This window comes from Pelophylax lessonae (assembly GCF_965119305.1).
Source record: "Pelophylax lessonae genome assembly, chromosome: 6".
NCBI classification, from domain to species: domain Eukaryota; kingdom Metazoa; phylum Chordata; class Amphibia; order Anura; family Ranidae; genus Pelophylax; species Pelophylax lessonae.
In genome coordinates, this window is record NC_138773.1 from 35,602,080 (window position 1) to 35,623,943 (window position 21,864).

The 21,864-nt window shown below is 42.7% G+C and overlaps 1 protein-coding gene across 1 annotated transcript; it reads left to right on the forward strand.

Annotated features, from left to right (window-relative positions):
* Positions 1 to 253: 253 nt before the first annotated feature.
* On the forward strand, positions 254 to 1,777 carry LOC309557655 (tripartite motif-containing protein 75-like; the record flags this gene model as incomplete). Its single annotated transcript, XM_082260444.1, has 1 exon — positions 254 to 1,777. One exon carries the CDS (start codon positions 254 to 256, stop codon positions 1,775 to 1,777), a length of 1,524 nt encoding a protein of 507 aa, XP_082116570.1.
* Positions 1,778 to 21,864: the final 20,087 nt, after the last annotated feature.

The window sequence follows — 21,864 nt, forward strand, 5'->3', positions numbered from 1 at the left end:
TAAAATCGTCAGATCGGTCGTCGGATGAAAATTCCCGGCCGAATTTCGACTCGTGTGTACGGGGCTTTAGACAGTGATTGTATCTGGGCTCGAAAGAGTTTAGAGTCCAGGATTACACTTAGCACCCTGGCATAAAGTAAGGGACTGATAGTTGTGCTATTGATCTCATTGGTTGGTGGCTAGTTTATTTCCTTTTAATACTCCTCCTCTTCTTATACAGTAAGTTTTGTTTTTTTTCTTTGTTGTTTCCAGAATGGCATCTGCTGCACTTGGAGAAGAGCTGAGCTGCTCCATTTGCCTGAACCTTTGTATGGAACTTGCGACACTGAGATGTGGACACAGGTTCTGCTGGAACTGTTTTGTGACTGCTCTGGATACACAGAAGGGATCTGGTGTTTTTCCCTGTCCAGGGTGCAGAGAGGAGTATGCAGAGTGTCCTGTGCCGGAGAAGAAGATTAAGCTGAGTAACACTGTGGAAGACTCCCGATCTATGGCACAAGAGAATAGTAGGATCTTCTGTACGTATTGTGTGCATTTTAGGGTGGCGGCTATCAAGACTTGTCTTCAATGTGAGACGTCTATGTGTGAGGAACACCTGGCAGCCCACATGAAGACAGTGGACCATGTGTTGACGGAGCCGACCTCGTCCTTCAGTAGCAAAAAATGCTCCATCCACAAGGAGCTTCTGGAGTATTACTGCTCCAAGGATGCTGTCTGCCTATGTGTGTCCTGCTGTCTGGGGGGGAAACATGAAGGACATGAAGTGGAATTTCTAGAGGAGGCTTCTGAAAAGAAGAAGGAGAAACTTAGAAATGTTTGTGAAAAAGTTACTACTGCAAGAGAAGAAATTGAAGGACGAATCCAGCATCTACAGGACCTCAAGAGAAAAGCACAGGAAAACGCAGACAATGAGAGGGAGAGAGTCACTTCCCTGTTTGAGGATATCAGGAGACAAATGGATGTTCAGGAATGGAAAGTTCTGAATGAGATCTTCAGACATGAAGAGAAGGTCTCACTGGCAGTCTCTAAACTGATCCAGCAACTGGAGACCCAAAAAGACACCCTTTCCAGGAAGATCCGTCACATTGAGGAGATGTGTAACATAACCGACCCCATAACTGTTCTACAAGAGCCAGAAATAGAAGACCAAGATATGGAGGAACCAGAGGTCTGTGACCTGGATGATTTCCTGATCTCACTTACATTGCACAGATCCCTAACTGATCTTATCACCAACATAAAATCTAAAAATGAATTCCATGTGACAAATTTGTTATTGGATGAAAAAACTGCAAACAAATCGTTGGCCTTATCCACTGACCTGAAATCAGCAGCAGTATCTGCTATAGACCAAATTAGACCGAAATCATCAAAGAGATTTACATATTGGTCCCAGGTGTTGAGTATTCAGAGCTTTGACAGTGGGAGACATTACTGGGAGGTAGAGATTGGTGACACTGATGATTGGGATATTGCTGTTTGCTATCCCAACATAGATAGAGGATATTATGGCAGTTTTAGACAAAATAGAAAGGCATGGAGTTTAACCATGATGGAAAATGAACTTTCAGTTGACCATAACTGGGAGTCCGAGTCTTTAAATCAGGAGTCTGTGGTGCAGAAAGTTGGGGTATACTTGGATTATGATGCCGGCCGTCTTGCTTTCTACGAGCTATGTGACCCCATCAGACACCTCCACACCTTCACCACCATCTTCACCAAACCCCTCCATGCTGCTTTCTATCTAGAAAACGGCTGGTTGAACCTCTCATGTTAAATAATATAGTGAGAAAAAGTTACCTGTCGCGCTATCACAAAATAAAAGAAGGGTATGTGGGTGAGGTAGCTGCTATCACTTAATTGCTTATCCTCAGCAAGTAGTATATTGAATAGTAAATATAGTGAAGCGCTACCTCCCAGAGGTGTAGGTGTATATTGACACAAAAAAAAAAATAAAATAGTGCAAAAAGCAATGTATGAAACACTGACTAAAATATATAGAATTGTCCAATAAAAGTGTATTAGGGGAATCCCTACACCGATAATGACCAGTGGTAAGTGATGGTCGTCTTCTTTAAAGTGGCACCAAAACAGTGCTCACTAGCCTCTCACCTCTCTTTTTCTTCTAACTAGCTTTTTAAATGTATTGTATTCATCGAGGAGTCCTGTGAATAGATGGCCAATACGTTACAGCTCCTATCTCTATGTGATCGTTTTTATAAGTCTCCGTCCACAGTATCTCTCACGGGTAGGGATAGAAATTATACTTTCATAGTGTAGTATTTCCAATAATTTATTAAGAATAGGCATCGAAAGACTTACATCAACGCTCTGTATAAGCCACAATATCTCGAGCGTCCTGCTCGTATGAGTGTAAATGTCACTTCCGGGTCGCTCCATCTCTGCCCTACGCGTTACGTCACGTGCTTCGTGACTTCTTCAGGGGATCCCAATACACTTTTATTGGACATTATATATATTTTAGTCAGTGTTTCATACATTGCTTTTTGCACTGCTGAATTTGTACTATTAATTTTATATTGTTGGATTTTCACATTTTTAGACACGTTGGTCACATCATTATTGTTTTAGCACTGTTATATGAGGATTCCTTATTCCACATATTGGAATATCTTATTGTTGTTGCTTCACTTATTTATTATATATGGCAATTCACTTTCATGCATGTACCTAACTGAATCATATAGTACACAGTGACTTATATATATTTAGTCTTTGTGTCAATATACACCTACACCTCTGAGAGGTAGCGCTTCACTATATTTACTATTCATTAAATAATATAGGCTTCACATACCAAAGAGAGAACTACAATGTTATATTTGGTCATAAAGGGATTTGTTTGTCATATGAAACACTGTTCAATCACTTTCAACATTAATAGTTTTTTTTTTTTTGCACAAGTTTGTGTGCATCGCATGTTTCTCTGGCACCTTCAACGACCCCTCCATGCTGCTTTCTATCTAGGTCAGGGGTCTCCAAACTTTCCTAACAGAGGGCCAGTTTACTGTTCTTCAGATTGTAGGGGTCAGGCTGTGGCCATTGGGAATAGAAAAGGTCCCGACATCAGTGGGAAAAAATAATGCCCCATCGCTTGTTTCAGTGGGAGTAATTGTGCCCTATCATTGTTGCCAGTGGGAGAAATTGTACCTCATTGCTGGTGTCACTGGGAGTAATCGTGCCCCACTACTGGTGTCAATGGGCTCCATTATTGGCATCATTGGGAGAAATTGTGGCCCATAATTGGTGTCATTGAGAAGATCAGTGCCTCATCATCGGTTTCTTTGGGGGGAATAGTGCCTCATCATTGGTGTAATTGAGAAGAATTGTGTCCCTTCATTGGTCTCAGTGGATGGAAAAGTCCACTAAGGGCTGTATAAAAGCAAGCAAAGGGCTGCATCTGGCCCAGGGGCCACAGTTTGGAGACCAAGCCACCCTCTGGCAACAAAGATGGGGCATTTTTTTTTATCCCCCGCTGATGTCAGGCCTTCTCTTCTCTCAATGAAGTCTGGCCCCCCCCTAAAGTCTGAAGGACAATAAACTGGCCTCTTTTTTAGAAAGTTTGGAAACCAATGATCTAGGTGATGGCTGGGTGAAGCTCTCACATTTTTTTGTTTAATAAGTTTTTATTGAAGGAAAGTTTTCAAATACAGACACAAATACAACAAGGCAATTCCCCAACGGAGGGGGCATGTAACACGATATAAAACATAGAGGCAGGCTCCACATAACAATTGGGAAGAATGCATAACAACGACAAGTGTGGTTGGGGGGGAGAGGACCCCGGACTAGACTCACCGTCCCAACCACCAATGGTCAAAGAAAAAACAATGTTTAAGTAACCAACATTAGAGACATACCAGATTCTGGAATCAATCATATGTTTCAGACGTTACATGTAGAGTGAACAGGGGGGCAAGAGGGGAAGCAGAAAGAAAGATCAAAAGAGTGAGCAAAGAAGAGGGGTGGGAGAGGTGGGATTGTGGTGGTGGGGGGGGGGGGACCCCCTCTGATGCAGCGGACCAAAGAGTTGGGAAGCTCAAGAATTGTGGGACCTATAGTCAGCATATACCTTAGAGTGGTTAAAGGACAACCAGAAGGCCCATATCTTGCAGCCTTTGGGGGCAAGGCTGTAATCAAGCGTCATATCTTCTAAGTGGTAAATTTGGTCGACCGCTTGGAGCCATTGTTTAATAGAGGGAACATTAGGTTGTTTCCAAAATTTGGGTATCAGACCCTTAGCAGCATTAAGAATATGGGGTGTAATCGATCTGCAATATCGGCCCGCTGGTTCCCCCATGCCATGGAACAACACCGTCCAAGGATCATTAGCAACAGGCGAACCCCGGATGGATTCAATGAGACCAAGCACCGAAGACCAGAAAGGGCGGATGGCCGGACATTGCCACCAAATGTGAGCGTGGGTGGCCACTGCGCCACAACCCCGCCAGCAGAGATTGGAAGTAGACCGGAACATACAGTGTAGTTTGGCCGGTGACAGGGTGAAGCTCTCAAATTAAATATGTTAAGCTTCATATAACAAAGACCAACTAAAATGTGATATTCGTTTGTCTTATGAAACACTGTACTCTCACTTTTAACTGCTGCGATCATTTTTTTTTTTTGCACAAGTTTATGTGTGCGTTGCATGTTTCCTTCAAGTGTTCAATAAAGTTATAGAAATCTCAGCATTATACAGGACAATCAATGTGTTTATTTTGTTATCGAATTGTTCCATATGCATCGGAAACACACCTCCCAACTCTCCGCGATGGTAATGAGGGACATTAAAGAGACCCTGTCACCAACTTTAAAAATTGCAGGTAGAAGCACAGAAAAATCAAGTATTTAAATGCGATCTTGCAGTGTTTTTCCGTCACATAAATTATATTTTATTCACCTGTAATGGACTTTTGAACTTACCAGAAAATGTGATTACTCCAGGAGGAGTCAATTCCCTAGCAGAGCCCTCTCCCGCCCTCGCCCCTTTTTCTACCGGGAGTTTCTAATGACTGTCTGTGCTGGACTAACTCCCCTGCCTCTCCCTTCCCCTCATGTCCCTACATAATCTTTTGGGTATGTGAAGGGGAGAACTACAGTGCCACTTGAATGGCAGCTCTGAGTCTGATGGGGCTGCTGACATCACATCTAAGATGGGGCCGCCAAGCAGCAGTCTCAGGACTTATGGAGGTCTGTACAAAGGAGGATTTTACAGATGAATAACATGTAAAAAATCAGGGATGTGGACATTTTTTTTAACCACTTGCTGCCAAATCACGTACCTGGTACGTCATTTGACTCCAAGTGGTTGTACCGGTATGATATGAAGCTGCAAGCATCACCCTGGTACCATTATTTTAGAGACAATGGTTGGCTCTCTTGTAATACCAACCGGTTAGCCGCTCGGTTGTTATTACAAGCAGCAGGAGGGGACTCCGCTGCATTCCGCGGCTCGCATAGGCTCTCCTGTCCCATGGGGTGACCCGAGCTACTAGCCAGCATGTCCATCGCCTAGTCGGAGATCTGAAGAAAGCCGAGATCAGCTTTGATCGAGCCGTCACTGTGGTAACCCGGAAGCCATGACATGACATCTCTTCCGGTTTACCGGTATCTTAAAAGCACCATTTTTTGAAAATCAAAAGTATTCAAAAACGCTGATTTTGGAGTTTTGAATGCTTTCAAGTGCAAAGGAGGGATTTGGGGTCTTATAGACCCCAGATCCCTCCATAATGAGTACCTGTCACTGCCTAGTGCTGTCACAAGGATGTTTACAAGCAATAAAAGTGATCCCAAAAAACAAAAAATGTAAAGCGACAGTATAAAAATAAAAAAAATAAAATAAGTAATTAAAAAAAAAAAAAAATTAAGGGTGCCTCCGTCCCCCCATGCTAGCCGCAAAGGCGAATGTAAACTGCGATTGTCCCACAAAAGTGAGGTATCGTCCCGAACATCAGATCATGGGCAGTCATTTTAGCACCAGACCTCCTCTGTACATCTAAAGTGGTAACCTGTAAAGGCTTTAAAAGCGCTGCGTATGGATAGTAAAACTTACATCGTTTGTCGCCATTGTGCGGGCTTGAGCAATTTTAAAGCATGACATGTTTGGTATCTATTTACTCTGCGTGACATCATCTTTTATATTTTACAAAAAAAAGACTTCTTATGTATTGTGTTTCTTTGCAATAAAATTTAAAACATTTTAATTTTTTCCAAACAATTGCTTTGAAAAACCATTGCGCAAATACCGTGTGACAAAAAAAAAAAAATCAAAATCCACCAATTTATTCTGTAGGGCCTCTGCTTTAAAAAATATATAACTTTTGGGGGTTCTAAGTTCTAACTAATTTTTGAGGAAAAAAAAAACAAACCACATATTTTCACATGGAAACAAAAAGTGCCAGAAAATGCCTGGTCTTCAAGTAGTTCAAAAAACTACTTGTCCAAGGGACTAAATCGGGGACACGATCTACTGATCCCTCATGACAATTTACTTGTCCTGATTGAAAAAAAAATTTTTTTTTGCCAGGATGGAAAATTATATTTTTATTAGGCAGAGGTACTTTTAGGAAAGTCTGGGGCTTTTAAAAACGAAAAAGGCTTTATGGTGACTTAAACTTTTAATGTTTTTTTATTTTTTGCTAGAAAATTATTTAGAACCCCCGAATATTATATATTTTTTTAAAGCAGAGGCCCTAGAGAATAAATTGGTGAGTGTTACAAATTTTTTATGTCACACTGTACTTGCGTAGCAGTTTTTCAAACACAATTTTTTTGGGGGGAAAATAGACTTTTTTGAACTTTACCACTTCCTACCCGCCCACCATCATTTGACGAAGGCGGTGCATCTATTGTTCTGGGACGCCATCATATGACAGCGCACCAGTACGGCCTCTCTTGCGCGCCTGCAGGGGGGCGCAGAGCGGCAATCGTAGCCGCGCCGTGCTGCTAGGACAGGGCGCGACCCCGATCTTGTTAAAGAGTCAATGACATGACTATTTACCCATGTGATCGGCTGTGCCGTTATTCAGCTCTCCTCGCCTCACACTGTCACACTAGGGAGTAGTGCTACATAATAAACAAACAAAAATTAAAAAAAACAGACTTTAGTGGGAGACTTTACGGAGACTTCAGTTCACTTTAAAATAGAACTATGGGCAAAACTTTTTTTTTCATTTTGGATAGAGTAAGGGAGGGCTATAACCCCTGTTGGTCAATTTCTTTATTGAATGCAACAGTTGTAGCCCATGCTCTGGATATGTCTGTGTGTTTGGTGGCTCTTGAAGCAGATACCAGCCCTAGTCTACTCCTTGTGAATCTCCCCCAAATTCTTGAATGGCCTTTGCTTCACAATCCTCTCAAGGCTGCAGGTATTCCTGTTACTTGTGCACCTTTTTCTACCATACTATTTAGTTCCACTCAACTTTCCATTATTGTGCTTGGATACAGCACTCTGTGAACAGCCAGCTTCTTTAGCAATGACCTTTTGTGACTTACCCTCCTTGTAGAGGGTGTCAATGACTGTCTTCTGGACAACTGTCAAGTCAGCAGTCCTCCCCATGATTGTGTAACCTCCTGAACCAGACTGAGAGACCATTTAATTGATCAGGAAACCTTTACAGATGTTTTGAGTTAATTAGCTGATTAGTGTGACACCATAAGGTCTACAAGATTGAACTTTTTTACAATATTCTTATTTTCTGACATACTGAATTTTGGGTTGTCACTAGCTGTAAGCCATAATCATCAAAATAAAAAGAAAACAAAATGCTTGAAATATATCACTCTGTGTGTAACCTATCTATATAATATATGAGTTTAATTTGAATTGAATTACTAAAGTAAACCAACTTTTTGACGGTATTCTAATTCTTTGAAATGCACCTGTGTATATATATATATGTGTGTGTATGTACGCACACACAAAACACACTTATTAGGAGATAGTAAGGCACTTTCCTATTGGCCACTAGGTGGTGCCCCTGTATAAATACTGTATATAAAGTTTTTTAGTTAGCTGGATGAACAGTCGGGAGAAGCGGAAGACAGCAACCTCTGGAAGCATAAACCCCCCCAACAGGGTGACGGCGAGACTCCACCCCCGCTGTTGAAGTCCCTCATTGGAGGATACACGTACGAGAGGTGGAGCCGCTCGTCACCCGCCGCTATCCTCGGATCAGCTGTGCTTGGGAGCTGCGTTCGTTGCAGCAGCACTGTGTCTCCCTGCATCGGAGACACGGTGCTATCTGGAGAGAGCTGTCACGCTATTACTGCTTATACCTATGTAAGTGCGGTCCTTTTATTTATGGTTTGAATAAAAGTTTTTAACAGAGAGCACTTAGATCGGTCTTTTTATTGCATGGTATGCTTATTGGTGAGCGGATATTGTCTGGATTTGACCAGCTGATCAGTCCCCTGTGTAAGCCGTGGATGCAAGGAATCTGCCTTGATGTTTAACCCTTTCAGGGAAAGTGCTGATTTTTTCATTTCAGGTGAGCGTGGTGTAATCAGAGGTGGAGGGAATCCTACTGTTTTCCAACTTTCCTGCACCATATGGACTGTTCTGGGACTTCTGGCTTATAATATGGACTATCCTCTCATATAAAATGTTTATTGCGCTGCGCTATATGTATTAATGGTTCTATATGAGATACAAGTGATTTGTCTTTGGTGTTCAGCTTGCAATTTTAGTTTTTAGGTTTATCTGTCTGCGCTGATTGTTATCTGTTTTCGTATTTTCCCCCATGGGATTAGTTGGGGCCTATTTTCCAGCAATGTAGTCAAAACTGTGCAGCGCTATCCCCGTAGGAGCTGCTGAGAACTGTCTTGACCCTGTAAACTCCTTAGGGCTCTTCAGATCCGCCTGTCCGTTTTTTTGGCGGATCTGAACGGTCCCCCCATGCATCCCTATGAGGCACCGCTTGTCAGTTGAGACATGTCCGCTGACATCCGATCCGTCAAATCTGGACGGATGGAAACCCTATTTTCCATCCGTCCATCGGATCGGATGAGAACGGACCGACGGTCCGTTCCCATCCGATTCCCCCATAGAGATGTATGGGGAACTGACAGCTGTGTCTCCGCACACAGTGCGGAGAACAGCTGTCATCCTCCTGTTCAGTGGGGGATTGGCGGATCGATCCCCCGCTGAGATAAACGGAGTCCGTCCGACGGACAGGCTGTGTGAAAGAGCCCTTAAAGCTGCTGACACTCTTGGTTCAGACATCGTTAAACCAACAATGTTCCCTTGTTAAGAGTGCAACACTGGCTGTGGGGAAGAGGCTTAAGAAAACCGCCACCTCCATTTTGACCACCGGTGCAATGCAATGGGACCACGTAAACACCTTTTTTTTTTAGGAAAGTTTGTATGAAGAGGTGGGAGCCCCTTTAAATAAGCAAGGCTATAATTGTGGATATAGAACAGAGTAGATTCAAAGGTTAGGGATAGTATCCTCTGCTAACACGTCAGGGCCCTTTAAGCCTTTCATTTCCAGGTCCATACATTATACGGACCTCATGGGGGGGGGTTTACACACACTGTACACATTGTGTGTAAATTAGACGGGCAGACTGCCGCCTTTGAGATGAAAGTAGTCCAGCACTTCCGGCGACACCAGAGTGCTTTCATACCTCTGGGTAACGGCGCCCCCCACCCCCGTGTGTGTGTTACCTAAGATTAGTATTATTTTGGTATTATATTAGTATTTGTGTATTTTTTACTGAAATTTTGCATTTATTGGAACTTTGCGGTAAAATCGTGTGACATAAAAATATTGGAACATCCACAATTTTATTCTCTAGGGTGCCTGCCTTCAGAAAATATAGAATGTTTTGGGGGTTTATGTAATCTTCAGGATTAAAAAGATTTTTTAAACGTGTGCAAAAAATGCAAAAATGGCTCTGGCAGTGAAAGGGCCATTGCAAACTTAGGGTAGCCTCTCCACCATTCCAATATCGTCACTGCAGGTCCCTCATAGGTGGGTTCTCCAACTGAGCTTGTTTGATCCTACCTTAGCATACCAGCGGTAGCCAGTTCCCATCACCTGTCAGGGAAGGCATGCCTGTAGTGCAGACGGAGTCTCTCGGCGCACACATTTGCACGAATGCGAATGCGCAGAATGGTAACTGTCCAGGCAGATGTGCATAGTTGTGTGCACTGGCGCATCAGTGTGTGCTTCTGTCACTAATGATGGCGCCAAGCGGGCTATTTAAATAGGCTTCAGTATGGGCACATTGCTGTTTGGTCTGCAGCTTCTGTGTGTTGTTCTTGATTCTATGTGACCTCTGATCCAGCTTACTTCTGACCTGCGTTTGACTGCTACCTGCCTCGACCTTGGCTTGTCTTTGGATTCTGCTTCTGCCTCTTGTTTCTGCTTGATTGATCTCCCGTTGCTGACTTTGCTTGTTACTTGACCACCCTGCTGTCTATGTCTGATCTGCCGCAATGTTACTGACCCAGCTTGTCTGACCCTGCATCCTGCTTATCCAGCCTGCTACAGGTCCCAGCCCAGCAAGCTCTCATTTGGTTCCTGCTTCAAGCTGCTTACTACAGTCTGCCGCCAGCCAAGCTCCGTACCAGCTCATCTACTACCAGCCTGTTCTGCTGCAAATTCTACCCGCTGACTGCTGCTACGCAGACTACTGGACTGTTTACAGGCACTCATACCTCGCCATTCTCCTGTGGCTGCTGTCTCACTTCCAGTGGCCTCCAAGCCGGAGCTGTATGAGAAGCCCTCCTCTACACGTCTGGCTCACTGACCAGGTACGTGACATCCCCCTCTGTCCTAGGCTCTTCTGGCTCTAATTTATATACAGCATACTAGCTCAACCCACTGCAATGTCCCTATAGGGCTTGCTGTGTGTTGACTTCTTAGGCCTCCCTCTGATTACTGGCAGACAGTTGCTGGGGTTTTTCATATATCCCTCCTTACTCCCATTTTGCTCGTTACTGAATAAACAGCCCAGGGTATTTGGTTTTTGGTATTTATTGTGGAACTTGGATGGGAGAAGGGAATAGTGGGATACTCCAACTGAACTATTCACAGTAGATAAGGAAAACTCTCACTTGGCCTCACCAGGTTATTTGTGGAAGCAGACACACTGCTTTGACCATATTGCCACTTGTATGGAAGAATTAAGTCTTCTTGTTCTCTCCAGCAGCAGAGTTGAAGCAACTATTTTATCTTCAGGACACTCTCTTGCATCCCCTTTACTGACACCTGTCCACTGACTCTTGATGGGATGGCCCTAACATGACAGGCCCCATGACACAGATCTGTACTCACTGTATGCAGAATCAGATCTTTTTCAGTGTCTCCCTTCCAGTCAGCTCTGCATGACATTTGGGTTCAGCTCCTATCTGACTTTAAGGCCCTCAAGTCGACTACCCAAGGCCACATGGAAGCTTTTACAGAGGAGGGGCAGCCGAATACCGCCCCCCCCCCCCTCCAGGACCCTGCTCTCCAGTCGAGGACCGTGAGCACATGTGCCCTTGGCATTTATACAGTCACCCAGCATGCACCGAGGCACTTTCCTCTGCCAATCACCAGGGCTGTAACAATGCCTGTGCCCTCACTTGTCAGGTTTCCTCCCACTGTCCTCATATGCCTCCCTATTGGACCAGTGTGAAACATTCAGACAAGCTGAGCTGCACCTGAGCACCATGAGCAGACCCTACCAATGGACCCTGCTCCCTGGTAGGCAGAGAGCACTATAAATTTACCTGGCAATCTTCCTGGTAAGAAGAAAGACCCAAAAACTATACTCTCTTCTAGCACCTGCCTAGGAGGGTGCTACATCAATACACCCACTCAGAGGAGGGACCACACTAAAAGTGATACTAACCTCTTCTTACACAGTGCCTATCCTTTTCTAGATAATGTACTAATCTGAATGCAACAGGGATGTGTTAAATGTAATTTAGTCTCTGTTGCAGCTGGCTTGCAATTTCCATAGCAAACAGTACATTTCAAGCTATTGCAGGAAAACAGGTCCTTAGTTTTGTCATTCTCTCTCTCATAGAATGGCTTCTATTATTGTTCGTTGGCAGAGTCCTCCTTTCAGCTTGTGCTCTTGGCCTTTTAGATTGGAAATTTTGTCATCCATTCCCACATGGACATAATCCTGTCTACTTCCATCTTATCTCAGTTTCTATGAAGGAAGCTTTTCTGTGTACAAACTCCAGATGGTAGCGTAGTACCATAAATGCCATAGGCCAAAAATGTTGAAAGGTAAGGCTATCGTTGATTCTTATTGACAAGCTACAATTAAACTTGGGTCCCTTGATTGACAAGAGCTCCTCTAAACAATGGGAACAGTTTAGTATACTTTCTTGGCAAAAGGTTATAGTGCACACACATACTGCAATGGCACAACTTTCTGATTGTATTGCAAAATAGAAAATCCCTGGTTTTGTACAAACAATAGCTTGCCAAACAGATATTCCCACAAGAAACCACAGTTTAGGTCTCATGCACACTGGACGTTTTTACAGCTGTTTCTAAGGGCGTCGGCTGTTTTTTCCTGCCTCTAAATGCCCCTTCATGTTAGCCTATGTGTCCATGCACACATAGGCTTTTAGCAGCATTAAGTGGCAGGGTCTTTAAAAAGACAGGTGAAAAAAAACCTCTGCCGGTGCATCCAGGAGCAGCAGAGTTTTGTCAGAAATAATGTTTGTGCTGCTAAACGCATCTAAACACAAGGCACGTTTAGCGCTTGAGCGTTAATTAATTTCAATGACCAGAATAAATTAATCTGGCCAATGAATGGATATAATACCCAAGCTCTTGACGCCTGTAAATGCGCATAAAAACTTGTAAAAGCTTTCAACACTTTTATAAGCGTCAGGCTTTTTTGGTCGACCATGGCGAGGCCTGTTCTGAGTGGAATCTGTCCTGTTAAACCACTGTATGGTCTTGGCCTCCAAGCTGCAGCTCAGTTTCAGGGTCTTGGCAATCTTCTTATAGCCTAGGCCATCTTTATGTAGAGCAACAATTCTTTTTTTCAGATCCTCAGAGAGTTCTTTGACATGAGGTGCCATGTTGAACTTCCAGTGACCAGTATGAGAGAGTGAGAGCGATAACACTAAATTTAACACACCTGCTCCCCATTCACACCTGAGACCTTGTAACACTAATATGACATCGGGGAGGGAAAATAGCTAATTGGGCCCAATTTGGACATTTTCACTTAAGGGTGTACTCACTTTTCTTGCCAGCGGTTTAGACATTAATGGTTGTGTGTTGAGTTATTTTGAGGGGACAGTAAATTTACACTGTTATACAAGCTGTACACTCACTACTTTACATTGTAGCAAAGTGTAATTTCATCAGTGTTGTCACATGAAAAGATATAATAAAATATTTATTACTCACTTTTGTGAGATACTGTGTGTATATATATACAGTATGTGTATATATATATATATATATATATATATACTGCTCAAAAAAATAAATAAAAGAACAATAGGGAAGAATATTATTGAAGAATAGTGAGACCTGCCAACCACAGTGATGAAAGTGTTAAGGCCAGCCGCGACAGTGACGGCGGTCTTAACACTTTTATCAACTTTATGGGAGATCTTCTTGTTTCGATGAGTCCTCTGTTCTTCTGGTTGGCTCTGTTTTGGCCTTCTGGATTGAATTTTTTTCTGTTATCCCACCCCTCATTTATGGCACTGCTTTGGGATGTCCCTACGGATATCAAGAGATGGAATCTGCGTCTGTCAATGAGCGACAGAGAAAACTGGATTTTTGACATACCGTAAAATCCTTTTCTCTTAAGCTCATTGACAGACGCAGGACCTATTTTGAGTTGGGTTGGTTTGATTTCTCTGACACTGCTTTGTTACATAACTGACATCCTATAGCAGGGAGAGAGAGGGTATACCCCCTGGGACTGCCCATAGGTGTAGCCAGAACTTTTTTTTCTGCCTAGTGTCCTACTCCTGTAGGGGGCAGTAATACCCTACGGATATCAAGAGATGGAATCTGCGTCTGTCAATGAGCTTAAGAGAAAAGGATTTTACTGTAAGTCTAAAATCCAGTTTTGGCAAACAGGAACATTATTACACCTTGATTACATGCACTTGACAGTGAGTTATTTTTAAAGTCAGTGAAAGGTCAGGAATGTTGTAGGTCTCAGATCTTTGCGGAAATAACAGAAGAACCTGTCCATCTGGGTGAACTTCCTCGTACGAGAACCTGAGAAGGGGAAAACCAAGAAGACAAACACACCTCCAGGACGCTTATATTATTTTGATTTAGGGATTGTACGGGGCATTGCTTTCTTTGTGGAGACTTCTGATGACTTCCTTTCAGATGCAATTCACAATGCTATAGACCTGGCCAGGGTCAGTAAGGTAAGCAAGACATTTCTTTACTTTGTATTTCTGAATGAACACCTTGAGAATTACACATATATCACAATTTACAATCTTTAATTGTCTTGTGCAGCCATTTTCAACCAAGGTTCTGAGGGTCTCCAGGGTTCATGCAGAGGTTGGTAGGGGTTCCTTATGCTGTGAGCAATTTCTACCTCTCAGATATGTTCTCACAGCTCTCTGTAAGGAGACACTGTTCTTTTTTTTCACTGTTTTTAGTAACCTCATATGTAAGGGAAATCCAATGACCATTAGGATAAGGGGAGCCTTTTTCCACTAACCTCCAATTTAAGGGGAAGCCTTTTCCCACTGATCCACCTATGAAAGAGGGGGCCTTCTCCTACTGACCACCAATCTAATATTCTTCTCTCACTGATCCCCAATGTAACAGGGGTCCTTCTCCCACTAATCACTAATGAAAGGGATTTTTCTCTCACTGATCACCAATATAAGGGGAGCCTTCTGCCACTGACCATCAACGTAAAGGGGGAGCCTTCTCCCACTGTCAGAGATGTATAGTAACTAAGTAGAACTACTTCACTACTGTACTTAAGTATGGAAAGGCGGTATCTTTTTTTCCGGAGTAGAATTTTTTTCTCCTACTTCCACTTTTACTTCACAACATTTTTTAGATGATTTCAATACTTCTACTCTGATATTTTTTTTTTTTTTTGTGCTGCATAGTTACTCGTTACCAGGGCTTTTTTTTTCAGCGGGAACGCGGGGGAACGCAGTTCCGGCACCTCCAGCAGTGAATGTATGTAATGGCAAGGGGTGCTGGAGGGTCTGTTGATGCTGGCTGCTGGGGGGCTCTATTGTTCCAGGAGGGGGATCTATTTTTGCATGATGGAGGTCATTGTTGTTGCTAGGGGGGGGCGGCTTATGTTGCTGAAAGGGATCTACTGTTGAGAGAGGGGTTTGTTCTTGCTGGCTGTTGGGGGATCTATTGTTGCTGGAGAGCATCTATTTTTTGATGGGGTGATCTATCGTTGGTGGGGGAACTATTGTTGAGGGAGTGGTCTATTGTTGCTGGCTGCTGGAGAGTCTATTGATGCTGGGAAATCTGTTGTTGCTGCCGAGTCTATTGTTGTGGGGATCCATTTTAGCTGGAAAAAAAATCTATTGTTATCGTTGGGAAGGATCTATTGCTGCTGGCTGCAGGGGATCTACTTTACTACTTTTCTTGTTGTTCCATACAAATTACTTATCTCCATAAAATGTTACTTGGTTCTTTATTCTCTAAAAAGGGGTGGTACTAGAAGGTGGATACGGGGTGGAACTATAGGATGTTTCTCAGAGGTGGGAAGGGAGCGGATCCAAGGGGTGTTGCTCAGAGGCGAGTAGGGGGCGGACCCAAGGGATGTTGCCCAGAGGTGGGTATGGGGGCGGAAATAAGAAGATTTAAAAGGGGGGAGTTCCTGCACCTTTTCTCTGAGAAAAAAAGCTCTGCTCATTACAATTATAAAAATTACCACTGCCAGAACAGTAGATGGCAGGTTTCATGAAGTTCAAAAAAATGTGTATAATGTCATGTGTAAATCAGCGAATATGAAAATAAATGCTACTGTATGTATAAATAAAATGGTCTACATATCTGCTGTTAAGGGGAAAGAGAACCTCCCCCAACCAAGGAGAGTCACAAGCGTACATAGACCTTTTTTCTGGTAAGAGGCTGATTTTGCTTTTTTTCACTGGAAGTTGAGAGCACAGGTTTTGCAGTTTTGTTTCACTGGAAGAGTCTATTTGGATATTATTTTGCACTCACCTTCATCCGCCGGGTAAGGGGGAAATCCACAAGGTGGTGGGAGGAGTCTGCACCTATTATTTGGAATAGCACCTGTTTGATTCCTGCACCTTTGAAAATATATTCATCTTGTTTTGTCACATATATATGGTATTATGGCATTATATATATGGACTTTTTATTGACTTTGATTTCATACACTCTTCCTTTATTTCATTATTTGAATATATTGTTGTATATCACATTGGTTTATATATGATTTTGCGCACCAATAAGCTGTGGAGAAAAAAAAACTTGCAGGGAAGAGAAGGAGGGATGCTTTAAAGGGGGAAGGGAGGGACATACTTTATCTGTTTTTGTTTACTAAACGTTACAGCCAAAGGAATTGTGATTGTCCTTTAGGTTAATCATTTGAAATAATAAAAAACAATATGATGTTCAAACTTTTGACTTCTTTCTTTAATAACTACATAACACAGTACTTGTACTTTTACTTTCAGTACTTGAGTAGCAATTTATTTTTAAAAACTACTGGTACTTTTACTTTCAGCACTTGAGTAGAAAAATGTTAAAAAAAACTACTTGCAATACTTAAGTACAAAAGAAATGTTGAATACTTTAGTACTTCTACTCAAGTCACTTTTTGATAGAGCACTTCCACTTCTACTCAAGTCACTTTTTGATCGAGCACTTGTACTTTTACTCAAGTATGGGTTTTGAGAACTTTATACAAGTGTGCCCACTGACCACCAACGTAAGGGGAAATCTTCTCCCACTGACCACTAATGAAAGGGGGGATGTCACACTGCGCTGATGTCACACCTACGCATTTGTCTACGAAGGACGGGCGAGCGGAGCCGTCCGGCCGGCGGCTGTTACCTCCCTTCTACCCACGTATTGTCATCTGATGTTTGTAAGTGCAACTTTTATGTTTTGAATAAATTATCGTTGGATTTTATGCTATGGCTCTCCCCTCCTTATTCCTCGGTTAACCTGCACTACTTCCTGAGCCTTGGTTGGAGGAGTCCTATTGGAGTTTTAGCCCGATGTTACTCTGAACCCCCGCTCATATACCACCTGGAGTCGGTAAGAGTACCCATCCTTATTGGTGCCCTCTTGGTTGCATGATCGGGACCCCTTATCTCTACATGCTTATATATTAGTCCATCTGGTAAGCGGACAATCACACTGGGGAGACTATCTGAATTTCCTCTTGCTATATCTGGTAAGGGGTATCTACTCAGTTTGGTGGTGGTTGTCACTCTTTCACTATTTAATTACCACATTCAGCACTGGAATTCCAGTTTCACACATTTCGGGTGTCATTACCTATTGTTTTTGGTTTTACGCTATGGCGTTTGCCCTTTTTTTCTTTTTTATATAATACCCATCTCTGGAGATTTGCATCACAAGAGTGCAGGCTTGCTGTTCATTCTTTGAGACCTTGTGGAGTCATCATACTACATTTTGGCTACAAAATCTGTCACTTCTGGTAAGCGGTACCTGCACAGGTCATAACCTATTTGGTGCATCTACTCCTCATTCCATTATCGGTTTACACTATGGTGTTTTTTTCTTTTTTTCATCAATGTTTCACTGAGGAGAACCATATTGGAGTCCTTTGAAGTTTACAGCGTCTCACTTTTGAAGATACCTGCCTTCACCCATTTGGCTCTTTATTGTTTGGAATCTGGTAAGCGGTACCTGCACAAGTGTCATCACTTTACATTTACATTTATGGACATTCATATGGACTGTTTCAATTTCTAGCGCAGCTTGTTTTTTATATATATTTATATATATTTTTTTTATATTTATATTTTTTATATATATATATATATATACAATATAAGGGAGAGCCTTCTCCCAATGACCACTAATGAAAGGGAGGTTTTCTCCCATTCACCACTAATGAAAGATGGACCTTCTTGTACTGAGCACCAATATAAGGGGGAGCCTTCTACTACTGACCACTAATAAAAGGGGGGGGTTCTCGCACTGACCACCAATGTATCGGGGATCCTTCTCCCATTGACCATCAATTAAAGGGGGAGTCTTCTCCCACTGACCAACAGTGTGATGGGAGTCTTTTCTCTACTGACCAACAATGTGAGGGGGAGTCTTCTCTCACTGACCAACAATATAAGGGTGAGTCTTCTACTGATTAACAATGTTAAGGGGGAGTCTTCTCCCAATGACCACTAATGAAAGGGGGGGCTTCTCCCACTGACCACCAATCTAATTGGATGCTTCTCCACTGACCATCAGTGTAGGGGGACACTACATTTAATTCCAATGTAAGGAAGCACTACACTGACTACCAGTGTAAATGGGCATTTCACTAACCACCAATGTGAGAAAGCACAGTAATGTTCATAGTCTGTGTTTCTTTTCTGGCCATTATTATTAGAATTACTGATGAGCTGAATGTACCTGGGTTTGGTTTGGGGCAGGTTTGGCAAACATTTCTAAAGTTTGGGTTCAGAATCTGAACCTTGTGGAAGTCGATTGGAATTGAATGTTAAAAAAACAGTAATGTCCATTTTCTAAGCTAATAGAGAAGGGATCAGAAATTTTAGTAATAGTATTTAGTAAAGCATTGGGGAATTCCTGTCCCTCCCTATGAAGTGTTGCATCTGTGTGATGCATACAACCTACTATAGCAACACTGACATTTAAAAAAGGAAAGAAAAGAAAAGTATTTAACCACTTCAGCTCCAGAAGATAACCCCCCCCCCCTTCATGACCAGGCCATTCTTTTGCGATACGGCACTGCGTTGCTTTAGCTGACATTTGGGCATCGTGCAGCGCTGTACCCAAATAAATTTATGTATATTTTTCCCACAAATAGAGATTTCTTTTGGTTATATTTGATCACACCTGCGGTTTTTATTTTTTGGGCTATGAACAAAAGAATGCCGTCAATTTAAAAAAAAAATATATATATATTTTTTTACTTTCTGCTACAAAACATATCCAATAAAAAAAAATATAAAAAATTCAAATTTCCTCATCAATTTAGGCCAATATGTATTCTGCTACATATTTTTGGTAAAAAAAAAATCCCAATAAGCGTATATTGATTGGTTTGCGCAAAAGTTATAGCGTCTAGAAACGGTGGGATATTTTGAAGGAATTTTTATATGGTTATTTATTTTTACTAGTACTGGTGGCGATCAGTGACTTATAGCGGGAACAGTCCGGACACTAACTGAAACTTTTGACACTTTTTCGTGACCAGTGACACCAGTACAGTGATCAGTACTTAAAAAAAAAATGCACTGTCACTGTACTAATGACACTAGCTGGAAAGGGGTTAAAATCAGGGGAGGATCAGAGGTTTAAATGTGTTCCAAGCCTGTGTTTTACTAAAATGTGGGAGGTGCTTGTACTAGTGGTAGGCATAGATCCTTGTTCCTGCTTTGCAGGAAAACATGATCAATGCATTCTCCACTTACAGATCAGCAATCTGACTTGTGTACATAGGCAGACTGCCGTTGTGCCTGCGTAATGAACAATTGGCCGGTACATTAAGTACGTGGTGCCCGCTGATTGGCTCCCGCTGTGAATAATCACACCGGAAGCAGGCCGCCAACGGCGCACCTGCGCACCCCCAAACCAGAAGAGCAGGATCCCGTACTAGGTGCGTGATTCAGGAGAGCCGCCTTGCCATCGTATATATACAGTATACAGTCAGCAAGCGATTAAATAGCCAGCAAAATAACAGCTCCCAGCCATTTCCGTCTGTTTGTAAACAGAGAGACCGGGGATTCCATTAATCTATACCAGACCCTTATCCTAAATGTGGGACTCATATAGATTTTAATAGGGGATTCCCACAAAAAAATGGGTGTTCCCTCCCTAATTCATAACAAGCCTTTTAGATCCAGTATAAACTTTAAGGGGGACCCCAAAAAAAAAAGGTGAGATCCCCCTAAATTCTATACCAGACCCCTCATGCCTGGTATGGATTTTAAGATTAAACCTCATGCAAAAAAAAAAAAAAAACATGTAGCGCTACCCCTGCAGAGCCCGCTGGAATTTGTTTGTCCCCATTGAGTGCCCTGACCTTGCAAGTTCTCCAACATCTCTGACACTCTGGGTTCTAACATATTTAAAGCAGATATAAAATGCAAAGACGCCAATAGTTAGTGATGTTTGCAAGTTCACTTTACCGGGATATTAACCACATACCGCACGCCCACTGTCAAATGACGTAGGAGTGGTGCGGCTCTCGTTCTGGGACGCCTTCATGTGATGGCGCATCAGAACGGCCTCTCTTGTGCGCCCACCGGGGCATGCAGTGCGGCGATCGCGGCCGAACCGTGTTGCTAGGACACGGTGCGACCCCGATCTTGGTAAAGAGCCAATGACATGGCTCTTTAATCTTTACCCATGTGTCCAATCACAACTGGTCGCATGTAAATGAGGAAGTGACGTTTATCGACTCTCCTTGCCTCACACTGTCAGTGCGGCATATTAGTACCTCCTCATCGGTGCCCATAAGTGCCACCTAATCAGTACCCATCAGTGCAGCCTATCAGTGCGGCCTCATCAGCACATAGTGAAGGAAAAAAATTACTTTTTTTTCAAAATTTTCTGTCCTTTTTTTTTTTCTTCTAAGAAATAAAAAATCCAGCGGTGATTAAATACCACCAAAAGAAATCCCTATTTGTGGGAAAAAATTATAAAAATTTCTTATGGATACAGTGTAGCATGACAGTGCAAATGTCATTCAAAGTGTGACAGCACTGAAAGCTGAAAATTGGCCCGGGCAGGAAGGGGGTGAAAGTGCACTGTATTGAAGTGGTTAAGTCAAGCAGGCTAAAACGGACACATTGAGAGATAATGCAGTAAAATGAGTTCACAGGATCACACCTGAGAAAATAACAATAACAGTAATTTAAATTGTTATAATGAATTGCTTGGAAAAGGGATTTATGGCCCCAGAACAATAGGGGAAAGGGGAGACTTTTAGTCAGTCCACTCTCTAGGCCCTGACGCCACAAGAAATTGGAGGTAAACAATATAAAAGGTCTGTGATGAGTGATGAGTTCCCCTTTAATAAACAGTAGTGAAATGATTAGTAAGTTATATTCTACCACAGGTTCTGTAAGCAGAGTCTCATTTGAAGAAAGAAGGTCCTTGGAGTGTGGGTATCCTTGATCTTTAGCTAGCTATGGTGGGACCCAGAGATGTTACAAGGCAATGAGACTAATGGCACTTTTCCACTGCAAGTACCGGCTCGGCTCTACTCGGCCCTGCTTGGCCCGGTTTGCATTTCCACTGCTGGTACCGCATGGTACGGTATTGGAACGGTTCGGTGCGGTACGGTATGGTTTGCTTTTCCACTAAACTAGTACTAAAGTTAAGTGGGTGGGATAACAACGGGGTGGGTGGGATTCTCTGACCAATCAGTGGCTAGTAGTGACTGCATGCAAAGGATTGTGGGATATGGTACCGGTATGGTACCTCTTGGAACCACAGTCGAGGTGGTACTGTTTTTGAGAGCCGTACCGTTCGGTTCCATGCAGTGGAAAAGCGCCGCCGTACTGTACCGAACCGTTCCTACACCGTACCATGCGGTACCAGCAGTGGAAAAGCACAAAAGCGAGCCGAACCGTTCGGTTCCATGCAGTGGAAAAGCGCCATAAATGTAAAAGGTGTTATATTTTCCCAGTGAAGACCCTCCAGTTAGTCAGATGTAATGGTGTCTGCA